Source organism: Triturus cristatus, chromosome 6, assembly GCF_964204655.1.
Source record: "Triturus cristatus chromosome 6, aTriCri1.1, whole genome shotgun sequence".
Taxonomy (NCBI): Eukaryota; Metazoa; Chordata; class Amphibia; order Caudata; family Salamandridae; genus Triturus; species Triturus cristatus.
The window spans coordinates 1083339026-1083364236 of NC_140589.1; the positions used below are offsets into that span (position 1 = coordinate 1083339026).

At 43.7% G+C, this 25211-nt stretch overlaps 1 protein-coding gene across 5 annotated transcripts in view; it reads left to right on the forward strand.

Moving 5' to 3' along the window:
• Positions 1 to 25211, forward strand: part of PHF10 (PHD finger protein 10) — a 963279-nt gene that overhangs the window by 602755 nt on the left and 335313 nt on the right. For all 5 annotated transcript variants that reach the window (XM_085611960.1, XM_085611958.1, XM_085611959.1 and 2 more), the window contains exon 9: positions 12320 to 12475. In XM_085611960.1, coding sequence (XP_085468086.1) covers positions 12320 to 12475 — 156 coding nt within the window. The remainder of the gene's footprint in view (positions 1 to 12319; positions 12476 to 25211) is intronic.

Here is a 25211-nt window from a genome sequence, read left to right on the forward strand (position 1 = left end):
CCAGAGGGTGCTCCCCGTAACAGTTTGTCAAATGTTAATATTGTTGTTAAGGGTCTGTCTTTGGCATGATTGGGATGCTGAAGTGGGTAGGGGAAGGAAGGGAATGTTTCTTATTATATGCAGGCAACCCCAAGCAAAGTACAGTACTGAAATCCATGACAAAAGTAGTCCACCGTGTACAACCATATTAATGACGTAATCCGCACACATAGTGTCTTTGAAGAGAAGGTATGTTGTGATCACATATGTATGCACAGCTAGCGTATGGAGAATAGACTGAAACCATCGCAAATTAGATTATTATCCTGGAATGTTAGAGGTCTGAACAACCCTAAGAAAATACGACAGGTATTCGCTTACCTTGACAGACACCACATTGATGTAGCCCTGTTGCAGAAATTCCACCTTGCAAAAACAAAATGCGCACTGGGAGGCAAGTGGGCTGAGGCTGTGCTAACGTCATCATACTCCACGTATTCTAGAGAAGTTATAATACTTGTAAAGAAGAATGTCCAATTCCTTATAGATCAAACCGTAACGGATGACCTGGGCCGATATGTTATCATCACAGGCCATATTAGAGGACACCGCATAGGGCTAATTAATTAATAAATATGGGCCCAATGTAGATGATCCTGAATTTTTCAGGGCATATGGAGGAAATTAAGAGATTTGACTGAAATGGAGATGTTATGGGGAGGAGACTTAAACTTATGCTTAAATGAGGACCTAGACAGATCTGGGATAACAAAAGAACCACACAAGCGGGCAGTGAAGGAAGTACTGGATGGTATTATAGAATTTAAAATACTAGATATCTGGAGGCTGCGACATCCTCAACATATGGAGGCAATACATAGTTCTACAATACACAATAGTTGGTCGCGTATTGACTACCAGCTTGCGACTGAGGGAGAGGCTGTATGGACACAGAACATACAGCATTTACCTAAAACAATGTCGGACCACAATCCAGTTCTGTTACCTATTGACCTCCCAAATTATACGCCACCACCATACATATGGCGATTTAACGCTAAGGCATTATTAGACTCCTCATATAACGACAATATCAGACAGGCAATTGTGGAGTATTTTCAATTGAATCAGCCTTCGATTGACGATCCAGGTCTCTTATGGGAGGCCTTTAAGGCCACCATACGTGGAGTTTGTATTAGTACTGCCGCAGGCTTGCTAAAAAAAATCCGCAATCAGCTTGCCCAACAGGAAACCAAGCTCAAAGCCCTAGAACAGCAGTATGAACGCACTCAGAACGTGGCACTGCTGGGCGACATAAGGCAGGTAATGTCCGAATATCAGTAATCTGCGGAAAATGAACTTAAATATATTTCAAAGAGGCACATGGCTCGTACATATGGAGTGGGGGGTAGACCAGTGGGGGTATTGGCACACAAAATCTGCAGTGGCCGCACTGAGCATGCAGTACTTAAAGTCAAAAGGCAAACATGACACTCTACGGTATGATACAGAGGTATACTAGCAGCCTTTATGGACACATACGGTGACTTATATGCGTCACGAAACACAGCTACCCCGCCAGAAATATTAACATACTTGAAAGATATTGCGATAGCTTGGCTTTCGGATACTCAAAGGGACTACCTATCGCAGGCTGTCACAATTGAAGAAGTTACAGCGGTGGTTAAGACACTACCCAATGGTAAAGCCCCAGGGCCAGACAGATTTACAAGGGAATTTTACAAGGAGTACATTGACTTGATAGCCCCCCACCTTGTAAAAATGTATGGAGACGCCCACAGTAGACAACAGCTACCACCCACGCTCAGAGAAGCCATGCTCATTGCCCTCTTGAAACCAGACAAAGACACAGAAAATGCGAATCCTACAGGCCCCTATCATTGATCAATACAGACACTAAAATTTTAGCGGAACTAATTGCTAAACGCCTGCAACCGCTTATGCCCAATATTATATTGCCGGATCAATCCGGATTTATACCCCATCGCTCTACTGCTCACAATATTCGTACCATATTTGCATTATCACATCAACTAAACCCGAATCTTCAGGCAGCTGCAGACTTGTTAGACGCAGCTAAGGCGTTCAACTCAGTCGAATGGCCTTACCTCTTCACAGTACTACGCAAAATGGGCCTCCCCCGATCTTCCTGCAATGGATTACTGTACTTTATACAATGCCAGTAGCACGAATAAGAGTGAATCAATATGTATCGGAGACCATCAAAATACACGAGGCACAAGACAGGGTTGTCCCTTATCACCACTCCTGTTTGCCATTGCACTAGAACCACTTACATGCAAAATTAGACAGTGCCACAAGTCTGCGGCCCTACAATTCCCTCACGACCTTTAAATATCTCATTATATGCAGACCATATGATACTGTATGTCCGCGATCCCATTAATAACCTATCCCCCCTACTGCGGGACTATATTAAATTTAGGTGACATTCAGGTTTCCAAATCAACTGAAGCAAATCTACAATTGTTCCCTTAAAAGAGGTCACTCAACCACACCCTATTGAGTTCCCACTTGACTGGCAGAATGAACCGATTAAATATCTAGGAGTTTGGTACCACTGTGACCCTGACACAGTTATACGCACAAACTATTGAACGGCCATCGGGAAACTTGAAGAGAAGGTGGAATGCTGGATCCAGCTGCCGCTTTCCCTAGCAGATAGAATGGCCATTGGCATGATGGTCATTCTTCCCAATTTTTTGTATCTCTTTAATAATATTCCCATACATCCACCAGCAGCTGTATTCCACAGGTTGAAAACTAGTGCCACTCGCCTTATATGGGCAGGTAAACAAGCACGCATTGAATTGTGTACGCGAACATTACCCTATTCAAAAGGTGGTTTTAAAGTACCAGACTTCATTCTTTATTATTTGTGTGCTCAAGCGCAATATGCGCACTATTGGTATCATCCAATCCGATACCTGCCACATGTGGCGGTTGAGGACGGTGACACACATCCAATTCCATTACGCAGTATGCTGCCACACACATGTGCCTAAGCACGAGATAAATACAATACGCAGTACAAACATGGCATGACTGCGAATGGGAAAGCTAGCACATAAACTGCCATTATATGCGCCAGCGATGCCACTGCAACACCACCCAGCATTATCAGTCACTCAAGAAAGGGTTGGAATGGATTTACTTCAGCGGGTAGGTATTGATACGATGGAAGATCTTTATGAGGATGGCACTTTCATAGAGGCCGACGACCTTACCGATATTAGCGACCAAACACTACTTTTTAAATATACATAACATAGGCTGCGCGGTGCCAGAAAAAATATGTATCCTACCTTCCCCAAAGAACCACCTACGCTAAAAACGTTACAAATGATTATCACTAATCCTCAAAGCATACACATCGTAACAAACCTATATATACTACTTCAGGAAGATATAGAGGGCAACACATTTAAAGCAATGGAATGGTGGAATAACCTGCTGGAGACACCTCTTACTGAAGAAGAATGGTCTAACTGCTGCGCCTTGACTAGTACCCTGACTCCTAATGGTAATCTACGCATCGTGCATTATAAATGCTTACATCAAACTTATCACACACCTAGTAAGCTGCACAAATGTGGGCTCAGGTCTGATGCACGATGTCGGAGATGTGGAATGGATGGTGCCGACTTTGTTCATCTAGCATGGCAGTGCCCACACATCAGAAATTATTGGGTAGACGTTATTATTGGGTAGACGTTATCTCCCCCAAATCAGTACCACCAAGGTCTCGCCTACCACGCAAAGTGGACTAGTACGATCACCTGAACCTTCAACACTGACTTTGACACCAGGGGTGGATACTGGAACATTTCCCAAAGTGGTAACGAGGAGGAGGGGAGCCACCAAGGGCATAGTTAAGTCTTCTAACACAAAACAGCCCACTAAATCCACAAAGGCTGGGGTTAAACGGAAGAAGACAAATGATGGAATGCCGGAGTACACGGGAGAAGGGGCAGATCAGACTGCGCCCAAGGGGCTAAATCAGCTTGTGAGCATGACACCACCTGCATGGGCTGCTCCCATGCTGGAAACATTACGAGGTCAAAGTCGAGACATTATGAGAGAGGAACTTGCCCATGTATATGCCCGTTTGGATCACATCTCTAACTTATGTACCTACACTGCTGGGAAAATACCTAAACCTTCAACATCGGCCAGTGAGACTAGAATGGTGTCTGTAGACCCCACAGAACCTAGATCAACTGAGAACAGAGAGAAGTCTGATGCTCCTTGTGGGGTTCTAACTGTCACTACGACTAAGCAAAGCACACAGTGTAACAAGGGTCACAAAGCCAGGGACAGTGCACCCGCAAATTAGGATACTTCTTGTAAAACCATTGACAATGTGGGGCTGAAGAGATCGAGAGGCAGGGTAGGGACTGACCTACCAACAATAAACCTTCCGCCAGCCTCAACACCTTATGTTCCAGCCCTAAAGGAAGGTCAGAAGGAAAGCCAATTTGAGCTAAAAACAAATGCTTGCACTTGTTTGTCAGACATCGTCAATGTAATTATGCAAATGCTGTCGAAATACTTATGACATGCAGGTTGAACTGGGTAGGCAACAGACCCAAAGATGTATGTGGGGACTGGGTCATAGTTAACTTTAGAAACCCACGCCTTGTACAACACCTTTTGCATCTGAGCCACTGCTTTTTAACCGTAGGTTCTGCTATCAGACTTCTCCCACTCACCCACTTTTATGCCTCTTTACCCTTCTATGACACCAGGGACGATCCTAGACACAGATAAAACGACTGGCATCAGAAACGGCCAATGATAGGACAGGGTGCCGCTCAAACGCAACCCTATGCCTTTAATCTGCCCCTGGCAAACAGATGTGAGGCCTTGGAAGAGGTTGACTGACTCCCAGCTGAGTGGGCATTTTTGTTGACATGTTTGAGCGATTCCATGGTAGAAAAGGCCTTGGACTCCAAGAACAAGCCAACTAGTTATTTAGGAAATGACCCCACCATGAACACTGTAAATGTCCATTCTGGGTAAAATGTAAATGTATTTGTACTTATATAGCGCACTTCTACCCAGGGGTCTCGTAGCGCTGTATTCATACCGCTGTGGAACCCTTCCTGGTTTTCCTGTGAGATGTCCACTCCTGGGCACCCCCAAGGTGAAGCCAGGCATCCTAGCGCTGTGGGGGCCATTGTGGAGATTAAGCAAGCTATTGCCCAGAGTTGCACAGTGGGACCCATGATTAGAATAGGCACCGAGGCGAGAATTATCAGGTCCGGGGAAATTGAATCCAAGAGCCACCGAGGCGGGAATTGAACCCTGGTCCCGGGCCAGACCTCTGCATCAGGGTCTGCCGCTCTAACCATTGATTAACTGTCAATTTGAACCACTGAAAGATCTAGCTGGTGCACCTGCCATAGAGGAGGACGAGCTGTGGGCCATTCCTGAGACCAATATCCCTCCGATCAGGGCTTGGACATCTCTGGCACTCCAAATCAAAGCACTCACCTTGATGTACTCTTTGCGAGCCTGTAATGGTCACTTCAGCTCAAACTCCCCCGGGAATCATACCTTTAATAGAGTTAGCCATTCATCCATTTTGGATTATATCTTGATAGAAACAAGGTTATGGGCCCTGGCTAAGGACTTCACTGTCTGGCTGCGTCATGACAGTGACCATGATGCTATAATACTTACACACAATCTGCCACTTAACGGCGAAAAATCAACAGAATCATCTGCCGCCGACCAAAGACTGATTTTAACAAACAGGCGGAAAGTCAGGTGGGCATGGTTAGAAAAATCGCACGGAAAAATTGCTCTTCTGTTCGATGCCATTATTCCCAATCTTGAGGCATATCAGAGATTGTGAAGCATGGAGGTCTCGTCGCCTCCCTCGCAAAGGTCGCAAAGATAAATGAGTCCATTATCTCTAAGCTGGAGGAGGTATTTTGGACCACGTGTACCAGGGGTTGTGGGAGGAACCCGAAGCAATCGTGGTTTAATGATAGTTGCCGGGTGACCAAAAAGGCGTTGATAGAGGCCATAAAAACAAAGTGTAACATCACAGTAAAATCAGCCAGGTCCCTTTACAAAACCACTATTGCATCTGCTAAATCCACATGGGAAATGGACCGGTGGGACAGTTTGAAACTGGCGTTGGAGACCAAAGATATGAAAACATTCTGGAGTATCATATCTACTGGCAGTAACAAAGGAAATGCGGCCCTTGAGCCAAATATTGCAGCTGATAGTTGGAGAGAGCATTTTCTAGCCCTCTATGCCCCACTTGACGCTGTGGATAGTACCCAGACACTAGTAAACCCGATTTCCTCGGTGTCTGAGATAGTTATCCTTGAGATAGCTCTGCCAGAAGTCATTAAAGCCCTAAGCAGAATAGTAACCGGCAAGGCTGCTGGCCTGGACAAGATACCAGGGGATCTGTATCGGGCAGAACCCAAGATCTGGGGCCCTTATTTCTGGGTGGTCTTTAACTCCATCTTGCAGGGAATGGCTCTTCCTACAACTTGGCTTGGCGCTGAGATCCTCCCGGTAAACAAGAAGGGATCACCATTATTACCCACAAACTATAGACCGATCAGTTTGATCGATGTCTCACAAAAAGTATTTGCCAGGATTCTATTAGACCGTCTGCAATCCTGGCTGGAGGAACAAAAGATTCTGACCCCTTTGCAGGCCGGTTTTAGGGAAAAAACATCAACAATAGACCAGATTTTCAGGCTCCAGCTTCTCTATTGGAAAACAGATCATCTAGAAGGGGGTAGCCTGTATCTGGTCTTTGTTGATCTCAAGAGTTCATTTGACCTGGTACCGAGAGATGCTTTGTGCAGGGTTTTGAGCGAGCTAGGACTTCCCCCTTACCTTTTAGACATACTGAGGTTGTTACATAATGGAAACTACGCCCAAATTAGATATGGGAAAAACGGGGAACTGACACAGCCCATCCCTGTAAATAGGGGAGTAAGACAGGGATGTGTGCTCGCTCCTACCTTGTTTTGCATTTACACAAACGGACTGGTAGGTGCGCTGAGAGCTTGTAAGGATATAGACGCTCCTAAAATAGCGCAAAAGCAAATCCGAGCCTTGATGTTAGCAGACGATACCCTACTCCCCTCTAAGTCTCCCATGGGTATTTAGAGAATCTTAGATGAGGTTTGTGAGTTCTGCAGGTCTAGGAGTTTGGATATCAATATTCAAAAACAAGATTCGTGGTCTTCAACCCCAGTAAATCAACTTGTCCTAATCCATGTATAAATTGTATTCCCCTGCAGTGGGTATCCCTATTTGACTACTTGGGCTTGACACTCACTGAAAATATGATCTGGGGGCCCCAAATAGATAAGTTAAATCTCAAACTGGCACAGACCACAGGCGGCATGGCTAAATTCTTTAGAAAGTCGTTCCACAAACCAGTGAGCCCGGTTATCGAGATTTACAAAACCCAGGTTAGAAGTGCTGCCCTATATGGGGCCGAACTCTGGGGGCACTCTAAATTTAGGCCCATGGTTAATACCGAGAACACATTTCTCAAACAACTACTCAGATTCCCGGCAAGTTCCCCTTTGATTCCACTGCGTATGGACCTAGGGGTGAGATCCATCGCTGAGGATATTGGCTGCAGGCCGTTACTCTTTTGGCAGCGCCTCTGGGTGACACAGGAACTGGCAGAGTACAGATCAGAGCTCTCAGAAATTCTGAGACTCCCCGGTTCAGGAAAGCTGTCATGGCTTATATATATTAGGGAAGGCCTTTGTGCAATTGGGCGAAAAGATCTTTGGGATAACCCTGACACAGCATGTTTGAGAACCTCACTTAAACATATAAGTTCTAGTTACTGGGGTCAAAAACTCTCAAACATTCATGCAGAATTTGCCCATGGTTTTCTTACGTTACATTTTCAGGATGTAAAGGTCACATACAAGTTAGAGCCATGCCTCAATGAAATTCGTCCGGCACTAGGCAGGAAACTATTTGCAGTTTCGGCATGGTTCTCTCCCCTTGCGCGCATTTACCCACAAATGGTATAGTGGCACTCCAGCGGGGTGCCCAGCTTGTAATATGTGTGAGGAGATTGAACTTCATGTTTTCTTTTTTTGCCAGGAATACCACTCACTAAGAAGCAGATGGCTGGTACAGTTATGTAAAAATCTTGGCACAACTCATTGTATGGAAGCATTCAGACTCAATACAACACTGAACTCCATATTGTTTACGCTGTCTCACGCTTTTTAAGCTCAATGTGGTGAGCGAGGATGAATTTTCGTAAAGAACAAAGTTAAGGACTGGAAATGTGATTGACCTCCTCATTATTTTTAATCAGAAGTATTATTTAAAAAATGAACAGTTTTAATCTTTTTCAATCTTTTTAACTGTTTTAACCTGTTTTGTATACACCTGTGTCTGTTCTTTTATGGTTATCAACCGAAATAAAGAAATATATGATGATGATAAATCTCAGCCCAGAATTGTTTGTCTTGAACAACGTCATATAATATGGGTCCAATTCCCTTGCCCCTGCATAGAAAACCTAAAACAATTTCCAGAAATGTGAGGGTTAATTTTATGGAGAAGAGCTGAGTTCTATAAAGCAGCCACTTGGTATAAAATTGCATACTCCGCAAATGCGCCCTCTTTAAAAGGGTAAAATTTAAATCATTTATTTTACCTAAGTTGTAGGAAGAATCTGAAGATTTTCTTTAGACTGCCATTTATAACACACCTTCCTGTATAACTTAGTGTCCTAGTGTTTTTTTGTGAAGAGGAAACCCACCAGCTAATAGATCTGCAGGTCCTTAATTCTATCAGGTCCCGTGCTAGCTCCAAAGTTGCCAATATACCTCTCCGGTCAATATCCCGCAAAACATTTCTGATCTTAATAAAAGATCATTGCATTACTGCTTTAAAGTTCTTAAAGCTATGCTCAACTTCCCTCCAGTTTTTTCAGTTTTCTGCATCAAGAAAATCCCCTATAGTATGATACCCATTGCTCTTCCAGCTGGTAGCAACATTTTGTTCTAAGAGGAGATGATCCTCAATGTATAAATCTGTCAGATAAGTCACTCTAATAATGAAAGGGATGCCTAAACATTTACTGCTTGTGCTTAATGGTCCACTGTAGAATCTTATATCTCGCCTTCGTAGGAACTTTCGTGAGGCGTAAAAAATCAGCAATTTCATACTCCTGAAAGATCAATGTTAGAAAAAATGATCAAACCGATTCTCCTGGGAACTTAAAAACATATATGTAGGATGTGCAAAATAATATTCTTTCAAGTCGGTAAGGGCCAGCCCTCCTTCTTTCACTGGTCTTCATCATGTATCCATTGCCAATCTAGGTGTTTTATTAGCAGTACAGAAAAGCCGAAAAAAACCAGTGCATGTTTAAAAAAATGTAATCTGTGCGGCATTGGGAATAGCAGCAAACAAAAAATTAACAAAGGTAAAATAGACATTCGGATCAGAGCGACCGCCCATTATTGAAAAAGGTAAATTGTCCATTTTGCAAACAGCCCCTTACTCTTACTTTTTAAGGGAACATAATTCAACAAATATAAATCATTAATATTTTCTGAGATAAATGTCCCTAGATATCTCTTAGGCCTTGAGTTAACTGCAGGATAGAGTTCAGTTAAAGTGTCTAGTGTGCTATTGCATAATAAAATCGGTTTTGTATTTATAGTCTCCCAATGATTGATATTCTAGAAAAATATCAAACACCTTCTTTTGGTTCTCTAAATAGAGTTTAAGGAACAATGTTGTGCCGTCGGACGTATGACGTTACATCGCATTCTGTTGTAACGCTTTTGCAACTACCATGTTATTTCAACGAATATGCCTTTACAACAAATTTCATTGTAAAAGCAGGTTTGTTAAAGGCATATGAGTGGCAAAAGTTTCCCTGACCCCTATCCTAAACCCTAATCCCGGTCCCTAGTGTACCCACCCCCCAGTCCTAACCCTTTGAAAAAAGAAATACTATTACCCTAAACCTTAAAAACCTACACCTGCGTGACCCCCTGCCCTTATCCTGCTCTACATCTCCACCCCTGCGCAACCCAACCCCCAGCTCTTTCCCTAATCTAAACTCTACAGCAATACCCCTGCGCTCTCCCCTGCCCTTCTTTACTCATCCCCTAAAATAGTAGCCCCCATACCCTATCCACCTTACCTCTCTACTCATGCAGGCAGCTCATCTGAGGGGCGGTGCACGTCATTGTGAGGATGGGGAAGAGTCTTTCTATTTCCTCTAACAACATGGATTGCCTACCAACGCGGCTGTTTCCATGCATATGCCCTTACTACTACATATATGCCTTTACTATACATAAATTAATTGGAAAGGCATGCGTGGTAAAAGCATATGTGTAGTAAAAAAATGTTCAGTGAAGGCTAAGCGTTGCAATGCATGCGTTCTAATGGCATGCGTAGAAACAGCTGCATTGTAATGTCATCAGCGTTTAATTTAATATTAGTCATCCCTTTCAATGGTGGTACTATATTCACATTAGTTTAGACAGCTATAGCTGGTGTCTCTATAAAAAGGGCGTAAAGTATTGATGACAGAGGACAGCCCAGTCTTGTACATCTGCTAACCTTGAAAGTACCAATATTACTGCAATTGATAATTATTTGCGCAGAAGCTCCTTTATATAAACAGGATATTATTTTAATAAATTTAGAGGGGAACCCAAACACGCAGAGGATAGTAAAAAGGCTTTCCCAGCACACTAAATCAAAAGCCTTTCTGGTGTCTAATGACATAACCTGCGCCGGAATTTTATTTTGTAAAAAATAATCAAAGGCTTCAATCAGAAAATTTGTATTAAAAAATAGTTTTCTTCCCGGTACAAAGTCACACTGATCCGGATGGATAACCTAAACTGCTGCTCATTCTGTTTGCTGAAAGTTTGGGTATAATTTTATAATCAACATTAATAGACTTATAGTTCTATATCAATTTATATCTTCCTTATCCTTGTTTTTTTTTCAAAAAGCTAACCACAACTGTTGTGCAAAATGAAGCTGAGATTACACCTCCTTATAAAATAAGACTGAAACCTTTGTCCACCTTGTTCATTTAAGAAATCTGGCCTTGGTCCCTGAAAAAACATTTCGGGAAAAATCAAACAACTACTACTACTTCAAGACTGGTTGCAATGTCTTGGGCTAGCCTTCCTGATTTCAGGGCAGTTTGATATATCATCATACTGACCTTTACCATAACTGATGTATCAATTGGAACTTGCTTTGATCAACATGTTTAGTGGACTTACGTCAATCCTGTCAAATGGGAATAACCAAACTAGCCCTTACTGGTTCAAGACCAGGTGCCACGTCTTTGAGTAGCCTTTTTGATTCCTGGATACTTGATCCCATGCTAAGGACACTTGACATTGTGGTGATATCACCTTCAGCTTGCTGTTATCACCTGTAGAAGCGAATATTCAAGCCCTATCAACTTGGGAAAAATCTGACTACGCCCTACTAGTTTAAAGCATGGCACAATGTCTTGTGTGTTGATGGAAATTAAATATCTGATAATTGTATCCTAGATATGTAGATCCATGTTCATTGGCTACTACCTACTTTTCTGCCGGCTTGACAATCATTTCAAGAGGCTAGAACCTCGAAATGTTAGGCCATGGTGCCTAGGTTCCAGTTATTGTTGTGACTCAGTATATAAAGAATCTTAGCTCTTTAGCTCCTAAAGAAATCTGTCAACAGGACAGTTTCATGCAGACTGCAGTTATTCGTATTTTGTAACACTAACCACTGATTTCGTATTCTGCGACCGTGATGTTCACTCCAATAGACTTAACAGATGCTCATTTCATGTTTGTTTTAGTTGCTGTGTTGATTTTTGAAGTTGTACTTTTGACTGGTTTCACACCATTCATCGAATAAGCTTCAGATAGCAGTTATTATCTGCTAACAATCAGGCCCATATTCAAACTTGTTTCTCTTGGTGGATTCATGAAGGAGCTCAAGTAATACGCATTGTTTTAAAAAATGTTTATGACACTGCTCTCCTGGTCTATTGTGAGATTCAGGCAGTCAGATACGAGAAGTCTCGAAGGTCCAAAGATTTCCTGAGCTTCAAAGTGGAAAAAGCTGCCTTAGTCCACACAAAGTTAATTTGTACAATCCTGAGTCAGGCTACCAAACACATAATTATTTCCCGTTTGTAATCTGCATCTAGAATTGAAGGTATTGCTGCCTTCTGTGCATTCCGTTTGTACAAGTCTGTTAAAAAAAAAAAAAAAAAAGTATAAAACTTCTGTCATTGCAGGACAACTCCTCTGGCCATGCGTCTGAAGGTGAAAACGTGACTGATAACCAGGAGGACTCTTTCCAGGGAAAACCAAAAGCAAAGGACAAGCCTTCAACTCCAAGAAAAGAGGGGTCCAAACGTTCTGTTGTGTCAAAATCTGTTCCTGGGTACAAGGTAGAAGATCAAAGCCCCTGACTCCACTTCTTTACTGACCAGCCTGTCATCCCCTCCTGCTGAATAGTTTTTTATGTTTGTTTTGTTTTATTATATGATACATTTTACTTTCTGTGCTTTCTTCTTTGTTTCTGTCTTGAATGTTTGCTCAATTCGGTCTTTTATTTTGACTTGGGACTTTTCCGTTACCGTTTCTGTGAAGTCTGTTCTGTGCCATCAACTGCATATTTCTTTAACCAAAAAAATAGGGATGTAAAACTGCAACTACAGACGCGTTCAGTTCGCATGGGCAGTTCAGTTCAAATTCTATTTGTTAAACACAAACCATGGTGAACCGATATATTGTAAGATATACTCTAAACATTAGTTTGTATAGTTGACTAGTTGAAAAGATCAAGCAGCTGTACAGGAGTGGGTTTTTAGAAAACCTTCTCCTTAGGGTGACTGTTTCTCGTTTCAATAGCAGCTATAGCTATGCCTCCTGCCTTCCCCCCAAAAAATTGTTTAAGAAGTTAGACCACAGTTTGTTTGAGAAGGCATTCAAAGTTATATTATTAAATAAAAACTATTTTGCTAAATGGTTTAAAGGAAGTAAGTTTTCAAATAAGTTTAGTATTATGTTCCAGGATAAGAATGAAGGGTCCTCACACATTTTTCACCATCCTGCATGTTAGTGGAGTTAGGTCAGAATATGTATCTGCTAGCAATGTAGACCTAAAACGATACTTGAGCTCTTACTTTCCATATTGGTGTAAGATACCGAGCACAGACAGACTGGGCCCTATTCAGAAAGCCGCTTAACCGCCATGGACCTACTTCTGCTTAATATTTCTAACTTCAGGTGCTTTGCCTTTTGAATTTCCCCAGGTGTCAGAATGGACCCAGAAACATTTTAACAATTGCTCCATGTGTCGATTAGTGGAGCCATAGGACTCCGTTATGTCTTTGTTCTGCCTCCACAAGTGACGGCAGAGAGATGTATATAGATGTTCACATCAGTTCCTTTTTTTCTGCACCCTTCTGTGCAGATCTAGAGCTCTGCTTCAAATTTATGTCTGTTCTTCGACTTCCAAAATTGTTTTCCAGTGAAAACCTGCTAGAAACTCGTCTTATTCTCCCTTCTACTGAAAACAACAGGCTTAATGCCATGCCTCACATACTGAAAGCAGGTGTTGGTTGTGCACCTGCCTGACGCCTGCCTTTGGTGTTCCAGCTCCAACTATAATTCAGAGTCATGCAACAAGGGCGCCTTGATGCATCCGAAAGCCACCAGTGGGCGGGAGGTGAAGTTGTATGTCTTAAAGCACTGAAAAAGGAGGCTTACTGCACTCCAGATCATGGGCCTATTTATACTTCAATTCCTGGTCCAGTTCTTCAACCTCAGGTAAGTCCAAGACAATGTAGAAGGACAAATCTTCTGCAAGAAGAACATACAGGAGTCCTCTCTCCATCACGCCAGGGAGAGATTGAGCAGTCTAAACTCAAAAGGATTGATTGCACGGCAGTTATACAGCTGTGACCCATTACACAATTGCCACTGATGCGCTCCACATTTCTCAGGCCATCTTCGACTCTATAGTAAGTACAGGCCCTCAAGGAGGCAATGCTGCAGCTCTTTCGGATGATACAGTCTTCCTAGATCGTGGATCCACCAGTATCACCAGTCTGACTCTACCAATGGGGGCTTCCTTGGTGCTGACTGAACCCATTACACCTTTCCCTAGTCTCCCGCTGGCGCCATGCTGTACCACCACTTCTCTGCTGAAGGCCATGCTAGCCCAGCTATACCAATGACAGATCCAGAAGTGCCTTTCTGGGTCCGACTCCTATGTCTGTCTCTAATCCAGGGTAGGGTTCTGCTAGACTTCAACCACTCTTTCATTATGAGATCACCAAGGCGCAGCCCATGGTGTGGGGGGAATTCTGCAACAGTGCCTTTACCTCAGTGACTGTTCTTTCAGCAGCTTGAGGCCCTGGTTACTTCAGACCCTAATACAAAACAGGACCTTCAACATTATTAGACGATAAAGGGGAAGCAAATGATTTGATACCCTCTCAGTGATGCTGACATGTATTTAGACTTTTAAAATGCTAATGGCCTTTATACCTCAGAGATGGAACTGGGCTCCCCCTTGATGCTCCCACTGAGCAAAGCACCTCCTTTGTGGCAGTGATCCATGGGACCACAGTGGTATCAGAACTGCAGTTGTCAACTGTGGAAACTAAAGCTTGTTTTTTAACTTCAGAGCCTTTGCCAACTTTCTATGAAGCTTTGACTGAATCTTTGACAGCGGCATGGTTCAAACCATGTTGGGCATCACTAGTAGGCACCTCCCTAGTAGGCACCATAGCCCTGCTCAGCACTATCAGTCAATTTAGTCACAGCATTTCATGTTGGAAAACCTCATGGTTGAGGTTTCAGCCAGCAAAGTGAACCGAATGTCTTCTCTACTTCACCCGACAGAGAATTGAAGCACATTGATGAGCTTGGCAAGGGAGTTCATGCTTTGAATGCTGTCTCTCCGTTGGATACACTCATGACCTCTGGGATATGGCAAGTGAGATTTTCCTGTCCTACTGGAGGAGTTCCGAAATACTTCTACTCATATTGTACTTGACCACATTATGTGGCTAAGTACATTTTATGAGTTTGTATGGATACCTCAGACTGTTTGGGCCATGTTCTGTGCACTAGAGTAGTGATTCACCATCAGTCCTGAATACATGCCACAGGTTTCCTCCTTGTGGAAATGCTGTTTGATAGCTCCAGGCTGCTTAGAGAAAAGGAGGATTCAGCTTTGGAACAGTTAAAAGAAAGTTGTGCTATGCTTCGTACTTGGGATTGCTGTCCCAGGCCTATCCGTTCCATCAACAAAACAGGAAATTTAGGGGTTATTTCCAGGATTGGCTTACTGCCAAAGGCAGCCATCTCCGCCTGTTCAGCCTCCCATTCAGCTGCCCTTTTAGCCACTCGGCCATTTGAAGGCTCCGGGAGGCATGGTGGTGGCAGAGGAAAGGGCCACCAACAGCACTGCCAGGCCTCCTCGTCTTACATCTCTCCGTCTGCTGTCAGACCTCTCCAGTCTCCCTTTGGAAGTCACCTCCAGCCAGTTGAGGCCCAGCTGACAGGCAAGTACCTCCAACCAGCCAGTGGGCCTGCAAGTTGTTTGTCACTGTTACTCTCCTTTTAATAGTTTTTAAGGAGTATCCCCTTTATGAGCCATTCTTGACACTGTGATGTTAAAGGTCATTTAGCCACCAAAACGAGTCCAAGGCCTTCAGGGTATGACCCCAATGTTACTCAGTCTTTTGTTCCAGCTCAGATGGTTCTAAGGCTTCTTGGTCTCCTGTATTCTGCTGGTGTCTCATGCCCATTGGCAAATGCAGGCTCTTCAAGGGAACGTTTGCTTTCAGTGGGTACAGCATAGGGGGGATGCCTCTCAGACAACATCTGAGTGCGGGTGAGGCTGTAAAGAATCTTCACTATGGCTTTGGCCAGGGTGTTCTGATGCTGGACATCTGCCTGATGACTAGATCAGCGTCCATCCACATCTTCACCAGGCATTACTGCCTTGACTTCAGGTGCACCGGGCGGGCTATTTTCTTGCTCTGTCCTGAAGTCCACTGCTCAAACACCCCACCATTTTGGGATGTATGTATTACTTTGATATCTTTTCACAAGGTGAGAATTCTTTGGTTAGAAGTATCCATCAATACTAACCCGTGGTAATGGTTTTGTGGTTGTAACTCTAACCACAGATACCTCATTACGCTCCCTCCTCCCCATTCTGTGGAGTAGACTTTCAGTTGTTAATAAGGTTCCATGTTAGATTCTGCACACAGTCATGATTTTAATCTGTCACGGACGCTCTGGGTAATGTGAATGCAATGCTTTCATATAAACTGACGGTGTGCAAGGGTGGCTTCTAAATGCGGCTCCGCTCTGTCCTTTCTGAATATGGGACAAAGCCGCTGCGGAGTCTAATGGCAACACCTATTGGAGTGCGGGAGCAATTGCTAAAAAGTATCTAGTCTAGCACCGGGGGAGGATTCAAAAAGTGAAGGATGTGCGGTTACCTAGAGTATCCACCAGAAAGAGAGATAGGAAATGTGTTTGTTTACATCCAACATGGCCGTATGCACGTCTTTCAGGTATCCTTAAACTATACGTGGCAAGCGATGCCTGACCAGGGTTAATGGTTTTACTGCTACTTATTGGTACGCCACAGCAGTGTCCTCATATGCAGCAGTAAACCTCTTGCAAGGGCTTGGGTGTGGGTAAAAGCGTGGTCTGCCTTGTGAACTCCACCAAACATGTGAGTTTGCTAGCATTCGAAAACTTCTCTGTGGTCATTCTCACCATGGAAATGGTTGGAGATTTACTCCTTAGAGAGCTTGAGTAGCTTCTCTTGCAGGTGGTAAGTAGAACAGAATACCTTCAGACTTTGTGAGGATGTTGGGTATGGGGTTTAAACATGGAAAAATGTCCCGTCCCCCCCACAAAAGAAAAAAATGTGCATTTGCACAGCAAAGTGCCTTTTCCAAATGCAGAGTTTTACTGTGCACATAACTCCACAATGGGGAAATAGCATATGTCACATGACAGTCATAGTAATGCCCTTGGAAAGCTGGAAAAAGGGCAATTTCCAGACATACTGGTGGGAATGTATGTTACTTTCCGAAACTCGTAAATCTGCACCTGTTAGAAGGACATGCATAGGTGTAGTTTTCCGAGTATGATTCTGTGAATTAAGCCCACAGAATTTTATTTTGCTATTTTCATATCCTAGTGTAATAATCTAGTAGCCAGAAGTAGACCTGCAGTTAGTGTTTTCTTTTCTATTTTTATGTACATCAATGGTAAGGCATCAAACATACTATTTTTCTATTCGGGTGTGTTGTATTTATTCTTTTAAAATAAACACCCCTTTACTAATATTTTTGATCGAACTTTCTAACCGGCAGTCATGATAATGTAAAAATTCTAATACCATCACAATTATAATAGGATCATAGCAATACAGAACATCCTATTATCACAGTATGTATTTAAAAAAATCACTTTAATCTAAAACAAAGCAACAATTCCCCTTCAACCAAGATTTAGTGATCTCTATACGTAGAGTCCAGATTTGCTAAGGAATTGTTGAGGCGCACTAATAGAATTATTTCCTGTAAGGTCACACCTCCAGGACAGTAGCAATGAATGGAAAGCGGTGTGCAACAAAGACTGCACACGTTTATTTTGGGGTGTTTTCTGCCTGTTATCTTGCTACCACTTTGAAGCTCTGTGTGCACTGCTTGTAGCACAATGCCTAAGGAGAATTACACAAGATGAGTAAGGTGTTTAACCCCCTTCCACAATGAACATGGGGACTTTGCCCTGATAGGCTGTATTTTGGAATAATTGGCGGGGCGAAAAGCTTCTGTAAGAGGGTGAAAAGGCTCTGGTGAGTTTGTTTTAGAGTATGAAGGCTTCTTAACTGGACAATGTATGGCTTTTTCATGAAGACTTACAGGTTAAGCAGTGCTCTGACGCAGGTTAGTAAAGAGTGGTGCAAACCACTGCCTTGACTTTTGAGGGATTTTGGAACCAGTCTAATTGGAAAAGTATAGCATCTGCTCCACTAGAACGATTCTCACCTCTTCCCTTTTTCTGGCATCATGGCTTAAAAGGAACTCTTCCCATTCTGTGTCCCAGTGATTTATTTATTTGCTACATTGTTCTCTCGACTTGGCAGGTTGGGCAATCTTGTCTTATCCAGCTTTTCTGATAAAGTGTTTGTGTTTTAGTTAAATAATGTTGTTTGAAATTTCTAGGCAAGTCAGACAATAGACTATATAATGTATATATTGTATTACCAGCAGCTGCCACCAAACCTAGCTGATACCAAGCAGTAAATCAACAGTATATCCAGCAGTGCTTAGTGGACAGCAGATCAGGGCACATAGCATTATAAAGCAAATTGAAAGTGGTCCCACCAAGGACCCTAGATTGTAGCATATTTGTGCAAACAGGTGTGAGCATGGTATATGTACTGTCATTATTAATGAGCATCTCTCCGTCTGCTCAGCCAGCCCCCATATGGGGAACTTCACAGATTGTTCGTGTTTTGCAATATCTGGTAGAGAGCAGGAACACTGTATTAATTAGAGCCTTAGTCCTAGCACAAAGCCAAGGGTTTTCACCAAGCCGAGGAGCACCACTTTGGGTGAGAGCTCAATGCACAAACCCTGCACATCTGATAGGATGCGATTGACCAGAACCAAAAAACTTTGCATCACCTTAAAGACCCGCATTGCATAATATATATATCTATATCCCAACAGAAGTATATATATTGAACTACTCACAGATTAGCCAAGATTGCTATGTCTCTTGGGACCAATTTTGCCTCATGTACACCTCATCCACCAACGTCCATTGGGCACTCATATGACAGTCCTGTAGATGTGTACAAACCGTGTGCATTTACAATGAGGCAGATACCCCCTTCACCCTTAGGTTCTCTATCCTAAGTTTAGTCTCTGAAGGATTGAATATAGGGAGTAATACCAAGGATACTCAATACGTGCCTAGAGAGCGCCACATTTGGAGGTACCATTAGTAATGCAGTTTTTGTAAGAGATGTATATAAGAATATGGGTTTCACATGGTCTCCCACCTACACATATCCCAACTGAGGTATGCCTTTCAAGTGCTAGGGGAGAAAGCTTGTCCACATAAATGTCTTAAGACCACCTCACTCCACACCATAATCGGGTTTCCTGCATTAATCTACCCTCACATCTGGGCCATCTCGAAGCCTTAAGCCATCAGTCAAACATCACTATGAGTGATAGACAAGTCCAAGTGAATCCAGTCACTGTAAAGCACTCCCATTAAATTTCGGCTAACGGGTAATATTTCAGTCTTATGCGGGGGGGGGGGGATTCTTATCCCCTCAAAAAAGCAGTCGTCCACCACCATAAAATGTGATGCCTAATAAATGATTGCACATTATCTATATCAAGTACATCCTTATAGACTGTTGAAGGCATTTTTTTAAACTCGAGATGCGATTTTGGGAATCCTAGACAGTAGGTACACCCCTTAGCCTAGTCTTGAAAGACCAAGGCTTTGAACTACTGTTTGGAAGTCAGATATTCGATTTTGGGGTTTGATAACTGTGAGAAAGTGGCTCTGTATATACTGTTCCCAAATAGGTACAGTGTGTACAGAGTCCACAGTCCCCAGAGGTTTGGCAGAGGCTAAAGTTAGATATAACCTTACTCTCTAAAGTGGTAGCTTGGTCGAGCAGTAAGGTAGTATCAGAGGAAAGTGTAAAGCATTTGTTGTACACACTCAGTGAGCAAATGGTCTCACACACTCAATAACTGAACTCTAGGCCAATGGTTTATAGAAAAAAATATGTTGGTTTTATTTTAGAACCAACAATAGGTATTAAAATATACTTTCTCAGAATGAGATGCTTTAGGTAAATACTTTTGCAATATGCAATTGACTTTTGTAAATACTGGTTACAGGTTGTTGCAATAGGCAACACAATTTTAAACACAATAATGCATTGAGCTCAATGGAAGATTTAAGTTATTTGCAATAGATTACTTTCAAGATTACTTTTGTAACTCCAGGACTGGATCCTAGATTAAGTCCTGGGACAGTTCTTAGAAACCAGTGATAAAAGTCGACTTAGTTACTGTTGTGATTTTTAGGCAATATTTTGCTATTTTAAAAGTTGACACTTAGAAGAAATTTCATAGAAAAACAGTCAATGATTCCCTATGGAAGAAAATTCAAGTTGCAGGTAAAGTATGTTCTCGTTACTTTTGTAATCCATTACTGGGCTCCTAGACTCAGTACGGGGACCTCTATCTAAAACAAATAAGTAATTACGTTTTTACAGTTAGCACGATTTTTAAAGAATATTTGAAGTTTGCAAAAATCGACACTTAGAAGAAATTTCACAGAAAAACAGTCAATAATTTCCTATGGAAGAAAATTGGGTTACTGGTAAGTACGGTTGTGAATATTTTTCAGGGTCAGTGCTGGGCACCAAGATCCAGCACTGGGATCTCTCTTAATAGCATGTGAGTATTTTCGTTTTTGTTACTCGGCTGATTTTTGGTGAATATTTTAAGTTTTAGAAACTCCACACTTAGAAGAAATTTCAGAAGAAACCAGTCAATGTTACCCTATAGAGAAAATTGAGTTAGCGACTTTTGGGTAAGTACTCGACTGGCAGTGTTACGGTTCTGGGCACAGACTCAGGGGTGTCCCAGGGTCAGGTAGGTACAGTTGTTACACCCTCAGCGGCGCAGGGGCAGCCGGGTGCAGGGTGAGTTAGGCCCAATGTTATCCTATGGGAGGCAGGGGGGCCTTGGTTGGTGGCTGCTGACTAGCAGGCCACGCGGCTGTGGGAGCTGGGTTCCTGGTCACTTGCTCAGGGCAAATGGGGAAGTAGATAGGTGTAGAGGTTACACTGCCAGGGCCACTCGGGCAGCTGGGTGCAGGGTGCTTTTGAGCCTTCGGGTGCTCAATTGATTTCAATGGGAAAGCTCCTGGTTGGAAAAAGGCTGCAAGCTCGGGACGAAGACTCTTCAGGTGCCACCACCACTTCGAGAGGTAAGTTGGGTAGTTGGAGGATAGGTAGGTACCCAGGGGTTGGGCACAGGGGGCCGCAGGGTGCCGGGTGCAGGGGTGTCGGGAAATCTTACCCTCTGTTGATCGCGGTTGGGGGGGGTACCTGGTTCTGAGGCTGCAGGCGTAGTCAGGAGCGTCGAGGGAAGTCCTTGGGTGCCGGACTCAGGGTCACAGTCGCCGGGGAGTCGTCCTCGTGGTCTTTGTTCATTCCGGCACAGGCCAGGCTTGGCGGGTGCAGGGTGCGCGGTTCCGGGCTGATGCCAGGGATTAGGAGCTGATTTTGAGCAGAGCCTCTGCTCATGGGAGTCCCAGGTGCTTAGAGCCAAAAGGTAGCCAGGTCCTCCGGGGTTTGTGAGGTTGCTGGCCACAAGAGGTGCCGGTTGATTCAGGAGCAGGTTCGAGGGTCGACAGGCCAGTGGGGCTGGGGCCAAAGCAGTTGGTGTCTTCCTCTTCTTAGCAGCTGATGGGCAGGTCTTCTTTCTTGTTGCTCTTCTTTGTATTTTGGAATCTGGGAAAGGAAGGTTCAGGGTGCCCCTAAATACTAAATGTAGGGGTGTTACAGGTAGGTAAAGGGCAGGGACCAATGGGTCCCTGTCCTGGGGTGGGTACACCCCCTATTCTGCCACTCTCCTGAGGGAGTGGGGCAGTAGCCTAGTCCTGATTGGGTAGGGCCTCCCATCTTCAAGATGGCGAGCGCCCGGAGATGTGCTTCACCTAGCCTCCCCCACCTGAGGGGTGGGGTTGGCAGGCTGGCACATCCCCTGTCATTATTTGGGGTTTCTACCCAGGGGTCAGCAACAGGTCTGCTGTGTGGCAGCCTCCCAGACCAGACGTGGATTGTAGGTTAGGTTTCAGGGGGCATCTCTAAGATGCCCTCTGTGGTGCTTGGTACATTAAATCCCACACTGGCATCAGTGCGGGTTTAATGTGCTGAAAAGTTTGATACCAAACTTCTCAGTCTTCAGTGTTGCCATTATGGTGCTGTGGAGTTCGTGTTTGACGAGCTCTCAGCACCATGTAGTCTTAAATGGCAGCACTGCACTTACAGTGCCTAGGAATGGACCTGGGTACTATAGGGTAACAGGGCTCATGCTCCTGTGCCCACACCACTGGCATAGGGCACCCTGCTAGAGGGGTGGCTGATGTATGCCAAGGCAGTGTAGGTGGTGGGCATGGCGCACAGGGATGTGTGCCATGCCGACTCTTTGTTTTGTCTTGTACCCAGACACTCAGCCTGCAAGGGCAGTGTGTGTGTGTTAGTGTACAGGGCCTCTAAGGGTGGCACAATGAGTGCTGCAGCCCTTAGAGGCCTTCCCTGGTCACAAGGCCCTGGGTACCTAGGGTACCATTTACCAGGGGCTGACATGTGGCCAGGGTTTGCCAATTTGGGTTTGAAGTTTTTAGGGAAGGAACATAGGCCCTGGGCATCTGATTGGCAGGAGTCCAGGGCACACTCAGTCAAAGTACATTCAGCAATTAAGCAAAAAGTGGGGGCATACAATGCAAGAAAGATGGCACTTTCTCACAATAACTCGTATGCGTCTTAGTTGGTGGTTGGCTCTTTTTGACTGGTCGTGTATGTGGACTTTTTGGATGAATGTTTTGTCCAAGGTAACGCCTCATCAGTTTGTGCGATCAATGAGCGAAGATTCATAGTCTAGGATATTAAGTGATGTTAAACCATGATTGAACCAGATTGGAAGTCATGGGGGCGTTGGGGGGAGGGGTGGGGGACATAAGGAGAATCTGTTTTGAGAGGGTTCAGTTTGAGGTATTGTCTAGGTAGTCAAGTCTGTGTGTCTGCTAGGATTGAGGCAAGAGGTATGTTGTCTTTGAAGGAGGAGACTTTGAGATAAAGCTGGCTGTTGTTGGCATAGAAACAGTAGGAGATATTGGTGTTGCTGAGGTTTGAGCCGAGGGATTTGCTATAGAGATTGAAAAGAGTTGGGTATAGTATTGCGCCTCCTTATGAATACCTTTTTCTGTAATGTATGGTTTCAGTAGGGAGTTGCTTACTTCGATTAATTGGTTTCGGTCCTTGAGGAAGGAGGGAAACAAGCTTAGAACATTTCCCTCAAGTGCCATGCATTCCTTTAAGTTGTAGAAGAAGATGGTGTGACGGACCGGATCAATGCTGTAGGGAGGGGCGAGATATGAAGGTATGTGTCCCGTTAGTCCAGGATGCAGAGTGTGTATCTGCGATTTGCATTGTGGCTGTCTGTGTGCTGCAGCCTTTTTTAAAGCCTCATTAGTTAGAGCAGGTCATTGTACAAATGTAGTTGTGGAGTCATAAAGTAACACAGCTATCTGACTTTGTTCATAAAAAAGATGATACCAGGTGAAAGTTGTTTTTATCTTCAGGATCAACTTTAGTTTTTTTCAGCAGTGGTGTCACTTGGCCTAGTTTCACACAGTCTGGTAGTATACCCTATTTTAATGAGGTATTGATCATTTTCTTCCAGTAGTGATCTAGGAAGGCATGTGTGAGTTTTACAAGTTGACCAGATATTGTGTCTGCAGATAGAGAGGAGAGAACTAATCAATGACACTTCAAGAATGACCTCTTCAAAAGCAGAAGACCAAGTCTTAGCAGATATCTTCATTAGTGGTTGCGATCTCGAGAAAGTGGAAAGGATGGGATGATTGCTAGGGATCAAAAAATAATGGGAATTTTTTTTTGTTCTGAGTAGGAGGGGTTGATGGATTGGCAGCCTGCCTGACAATTAAAAATAGTTTCTCAGATTTATTTTTGTCTCTTTCTAGCTCTGCTTTGGAGTAGTTAGATTTTGCCACAAATACTAATTTCTTGTTGATTTGACTTTCATGACGTAGGAATTCAAGGTTTTTCGTAGATGATGATTAACACCTAATATTCAGTTGTTCTGCTTTAATTGACATTTTTATTGTTCCAAGGTACAGATTATTCCAGTGTCTGTTGTCTTTTTGACTTTGAGAGGCAAGATCTTTATATATTGCTGTTGTAGACTCATTGTAGTATTTCATTAATGATTTCATACTTATTTTCTTGCTAGGGATATAAAATGCTGAGGCAATTTTAGTTTCTAGCGAGGAAATAGCGATGTATTTGGTGTCTCTGATCTTCGGTCTCTTGGGGTGTCTGTTAGTAATAGTTTAGGAGCTCTACTCCAATCGACTCCACTCCACACAATGCCACTCCACTCCACACAATGCCACTCCACTCCAAGCCATACAATGCCACCCAACGGCACACAATGCTACTCCACACCACAGAATCGTACTCCAGTCCTCTCAGTGCCACTCCATGCCACAGAATACCATTCCACTCTATTCAGTGCCACTCCACTCAGTGCCACTGTTCTCCATTGAATCGTAATTATATTTATATAGCACTTAATACCCCTGACGAGGCATTGAAGCTTTTTGTGGCATGCCACTCCACGCCAGACCGTGCTAATCCACTCCCCGCAATGCCACGCTACTCCATGAAACAGTGCCATTCCACTTCACGCCACCTAATGCTACTCCACACAATACCACTCCTTACAACACCACTCCACACAATACCACTCTACATTCTACACTCCATACAGTGCCACACCAGGCCACTCCAACCAATGTATCTCAACCCCAATTCACGCAACACAAGGCCACTCAATACAGTGCTACTCCACACCTCACCACACCACACTATGCCACTCCATCCCACACAGTGCTACTCCAGAGAATGCCACTCTGATCCACACAATGCCACTCCACCCAATGCCATGGCACTCCTGTTCATGCAAACATTGTCATTCCACACCACACTCTACCACTCCACACCACACTTTGGCATATCTGTCAATGCCATGCACTGCCAATTCACTCAGTGCACAGTGCCACTACACACCACACCACACCCCACTATGCCACTCCAGTGCTGCTACATTGCACGCCACACAATACCACTTCACTCCATGCCATACAGTGCCACTCCTCAAAATTCCACGGCACACAGTGCCACTGCACACCATACCACACAATGTCACGGCACACCACAAGGAGCACATTCACACTCAAAATAGTTCCTTTCAGTGCAATGGGTGTTTTTGAGTCCACAAATACTTTTGA